This window comes from Perkinsus marinus (assembly GCF_000006405.1).
Source record: "Perkinsus marinus ATCC 50983 genomic scaffold scf_1104296966294, whole genome shotgun sequence".
NCBI lineage: Eukaryota > Perkinsozoa > Perkinsida > Perkinsidae > Perkinsus > Perkinsus marinus.
This window is the reverse complement of record NW_003203969.1, coordinates 1-4,602: the sequence shown is the minus strand read 5'-3', so window position 1 is coordinate 4,602 and position 4,602 is coordinate 1. Positions and strand designations below refer to the sequence as shown.

Genomic DNA, 4,602 nt, shown 5'->3' with positions numbered 1-4,602 from the left:
CGTAGGCACCCAAAAGGTCACAAACATCGGCAGCACTCCGAGGACGGGCCCGACGAATCTCAGCCTTCGCCGCGCCTGTAGCCAACTTAGATAACTTCTCAACCAAAAGAGTCTCTCTGGCAGGTAGTGAAAGTCGACAATCAGGCTTCAGCAAGTCGTTGTACTCGTTCAAGTATCGTGACAAGGCAGCTGCATAAACCGACAATGGTTGGATGCGATCCCACTGGTAGTTATCAAACCGACTCCAAGCTTCATCAGGCAATCGACACTTCTCAAAAGTCTTAATGAGAATTGCCTTGTCAGCTTCGTAATTAACCTTAGAGCACTGAGTCTTCCAAACATTAGCAGAATCACCAGTAAGGAATGCACCCAGGAAACGGGCACGAGCACGATCATCATAGAGATTACCGTAGGTATAGAGCTCATAAGCTTCAAACCAGTCACGTATATTGTCCGTTGGTTTATTAGCAAACTTCTCAGGAACGGGCACAAAGAGTCGCTTCGTCCTAGCAGGAAGAATAGACTCACTAGAAACCGTAGATACCACAACCGGAGAGCTTGTTGAAGAAGTCGTCTGGATGTTAGGCATGGCGCTAGAGTTATTAGTCGTTGATGTTGATGTCGTCGCACCAGTCTGTGCCGATGGACCTATACTAGCCACATTAATCATAGCACCATTATTAGTACTCGAAGTAGCCGAAGGTGCATTAGTGTTCACCACAGGAGGATCCACCTCACCGCGGGGAATAGTACCATCATGATCAGTATCGGAATTGTTGTTAACGTTGTCACCAGCCATAACCAAGCAAATGTCGTTGGAGTGAAAGTTGTCGAATAGAACAAGGAGCTGCTACCAAATTATGTAGGGATAGTAACCTCCTAATAATGGAACTCAATACACGACAAGTGAGCAGAGATAACCTTGTACGAGAGCGGACGTACAATAGAGTAGAACGTATCGGAATACGTTACGTCACAACTTATAACTGTGATTACGAACTACGTATGAGCTACTACTAGCTCTAGCTTTGCAGCACCTTAGCACGCAGGGACAATTGTGTTCGGACCGAAAATTGGGGGACAAGGAAACAATGTGGCACAATGGTCGAGCCACTGGCACAACAAAAGTGAGTACCGCGCGCGCCATGATGATCGATAACACCGACGCAACACGCCCTTGGGGCATATGCTGTACGACAGTAGTTGGATGAATGCGCACCTTTCCCGTTTGTCTCACTGTTCTTGTCCGACGTATCATCAACAATGCCTGTTGAGTCGCGCTCACCGAGCACTGCTCAGTGAGATAGCTGGTCATCATCCACATCTTTATGAAGGATCTCCCATCAGCCATAGTATCCAACTTCGAGGCGAATCTCCCTTCACCACCTCCACGACCCTGCGCTCCTCTCATAGACATTCTCATTCTGTTCCCTGTACAATCACTAATTTATCCTGACCTATCCCTCCATCGAGTGCACACTGTACACTGCTTCAAACACACCCACAATACCCACTTCCAGTTGTGTCTACCTGTTTTCCTTACCTTACTACTAGACACACTACTGTCGCCACTACTGCTGGACGAGCTACCGACATCAGTCTCATCGCCTTAACTAATACTATCACTATTGCTACTGCTATCATTCTCAGCTACTTTTGTATGGAAATTCCTGTCAGCTTAGACTAAGCTGCTTAGTTCTCATCATGACCCAAGCGATTCCCAGCGATCTTATTTAAGAAGGACCCCCTCGAAAGCTCTACCCGCCTGCCTAACGTACCACTTCATAAGAATGACACTGTATCCATAATTCTCAATAACTACTACAACAAAACACACCAGCAAATGAAATTGAGTCTGACATCTTCAGACAAGATGTCAGCTCAGCAATGAACAAGTGAAAGTAATGTCAATAGCGACTCATCGCCGAACACTACCTACAGAAGAAGGTCTAATTGGTCTTCTCATCGAACTTCCGGCGAGGGCAATCAGGGCATCTATCATCACCGTTCAATTCGGGATGGATGCACTCGAACTTCAATACAGCTCCTTCCGGATTCGTGACCATACCCAACTTGTCGTCAACGCACACGGCATGACTACCGGTGAGAAACCACTGATTGTCAATGCCAGCAGGACGAGACACAGTAGCCTGAGAGCCGTCCTCCAAAGCTACAGTGACGGTTCTCGCGGCAACACTAGCAATCTGGCCACCACGAACCGTGGCGAGGAATCGCCTCGAAATTGTGTTGAAAGCGGACGAAGAAACGGAAGAAAGCATAATTAAACTAATGAATGAAAGCCTACAAGTTAATGTCATATGACAATTGCCAACCAATTCGACACCCAACTCAGAAGCACGACCGACTTGCTGAGAAACATGCACAGGAACATCACCAACTTCACCCAGTGGAGCTCCTCATCACAGCATTCACAAGGTGGGTAACAACCTGCTGCAATGATCACCGCTAACCTCAAAAGACATGTCAAAGTATCTGCCATCTCACCATGCTTGCCCACCATCTCACCAACAGCTCTGAACCTGATTTAGTGAAGCGGATCGACGAATAGACCAGAAGGAGACTAGAAGGAACAGTACACGAAGAGAAAACTCTGAGAAATATGTAGAAACAACCAAATTGAAACTCTTCTGCAAGTTCCGTCGGAATGTCCCTACGATTGAACATACATTAATCACACACTTTCAAAAGGCAATGTTCAAGATACTTCAGCTAACGATATTTTAGCGACAGATGTAACACAGCCAGCTAAAAACAATCACGACACGCCCAGCACCACAGCTCGTAGGGGCGTCCCAACGTACTCGAAGGCCTAGGGCAATCTATAATGAGTGTGTCGAAACCAGCGTACTATACTCATGACGACATTGACATAGGAAATCTATAATGAGCTTCATCACGCGCAGCTGTCCCCTCTTGTGTCGAGGCTGCAACATACAGCCAATTCAACTCTTGCGGCTTGTAGTGGTACGAGCTCCCATCAATAAAGCAGGAACAACCACCCCTACACCCTTACACGTGAGTTGGTGTACCATTAAGTGACTACAACACCTCAGTCAGGATCAACTCAACGGTCGTAGATCTTCCATGAAAGTCACTATCATGGAGCGACGTTGTCCGTATACAATCGGCAACTTGAATTAAAGAACAACATGCATTTGAAACTATGCTACTACATGTTCAATAGTTCAAACACTACTCACATACTCAACTGTCAGTCAACTTCAATACCACGCGCCTCGCCACTCACACTACACCATGCGACATCAAAACATCAGGTGGTCTAGGCAGGAGTTGATAGGCGGGAAAGTAAGCAACAAACGCCTCGTCTTGAACGGTTACACTAAGAGCTAGCAGGGCACCTAGGAGCCGTCCGTGGAGTCTCATCAAGCCTTCTAGGATTCTCCTACGGAACGCAGTGATTTGGCTCCGTCTTCTCTGGCGTGCAGCTCGCAAGCCAGTGACATAGGGACTGTGAGAGCCTTTAGTAACCGAGAGCAACCAAGGGAAGTTGTGATAGAGGTGCTCGAAGGCTCCGTCGAACCAACGCACATCCATGGCATAGGACAGTTGATTGAGAGCAGCAACATATGACAGTATTGGGAAAAGGGAGAGCCCCAAGCTGGTCCCTTCAATAGCGAAACTCAGTGAAGTTAGTTTACATATGAGAAATGATGCAGTTAGAAGAAGAATGGTAGCAAAGGCAACTACAGCTATCAACGCCTTAAGAGACCAAGTCACTCTAGCTGCCAAGTTGAGCATATAAACCTCCATCCTGAGAGCCAAACCAGCAGTGCTTCCACGCCTTTCCCTTCGTGCTATGGTCCATGGGTTACCACGTCTAGGCCTCAGGTGTGTCCACACGAACCGCCACAGGTCCTGTACGAGCATAGTATTCGGCGAAAAGAGTAGTGTTGAGAAACCCGATATGTGCAGCATTGTTATCTTGATACGGAGCAGGCTCCTCGATGAAGCTATTGTGACCAACAGCTGAGCCCACATTATAACAATAGCCAATAACTCAATAACCACTTGGACTAGTAGTATACGTACATACGAGAAGCACTCCTGGTCGTTGACCATCGCCGGATCCTCACAGTTGGGCGGTACCGCTCCCGCCTGCCTCACAGCTTCATCTCGTCCAAATGCCAAAACAATCATCAAGTTCAATCCTGATATGGATTTCATGGCTTGATAGAAAGTGAAGACAATGAAGCCCGTATTGAGACACACCGTGAGCAATCTGAAACATGCGTCACCGATTCTCCACAGTTTACTGCGTTCATATTTTAGCATCAGAGTAAGGTTCGTAGCCTGGACCCAGAACGGTTGGAAGTTTGTTGAGCATGCGTGCAGATCCACCAGACACCTCAGCTTTCTAGCCTGCCATTCTCTCTCACCACGAGTGTTGTAGCCTCCATAAACACTCGTGTCAATTCTGTGTGCTTTGCTGACATACGGTGAGGGTCCGATCAGTCGATTTCCACGACTAAGGTACTGAGATCGCGATGACGGTGTGACTGTGGTGAAAAGAGGTGTGGGATAACCCCGCGGACCGGCTGCTGACGATGAGGACGGCCCGGC

General features: G+C 47.6%; 2 protein-coding genes across 2 annotated transcripts; both read right to left on the bottom strand.

The window, feature by feature from the left end:
* Positions 1-140: 140 nt before the first annotated feature.
* Pmar_PMAR000147 (hypothetical protein) lies at positions 141-799 on the bottom strand (the record flags this gene model as incomplete). Its single annotated transcript, XM_002769150.1, has 2 exons — positions 141-189; positions 225-799. 2 exons carry the CDS (start codon positions 797-799, stop codon positions 141-143), a joined length of 624 nt encoding a protein of 207 aa, XP_002769196.1.
* Positions 800-1,949: 1,150 nt separating this feature from the next.
* On the bottom strand, positions 1,950-2,279 carry Pmar_PMAR000146 (hypothetical protein; the record flags this gene model as incomplete). Its single annotated transcript, XM_002769149.1, has 1 exon — positions 1,950-2,279. The coding sequence occupies one exon, from the start codon at positions 2,277-2,279 to the stop codon at positions 1,950-1,952; it is 330 nt and encodes a 109-aa protein (XP_002769195.1).
* Positions 2,280-4,602: the final 2,323 nt, after the last annotated feature.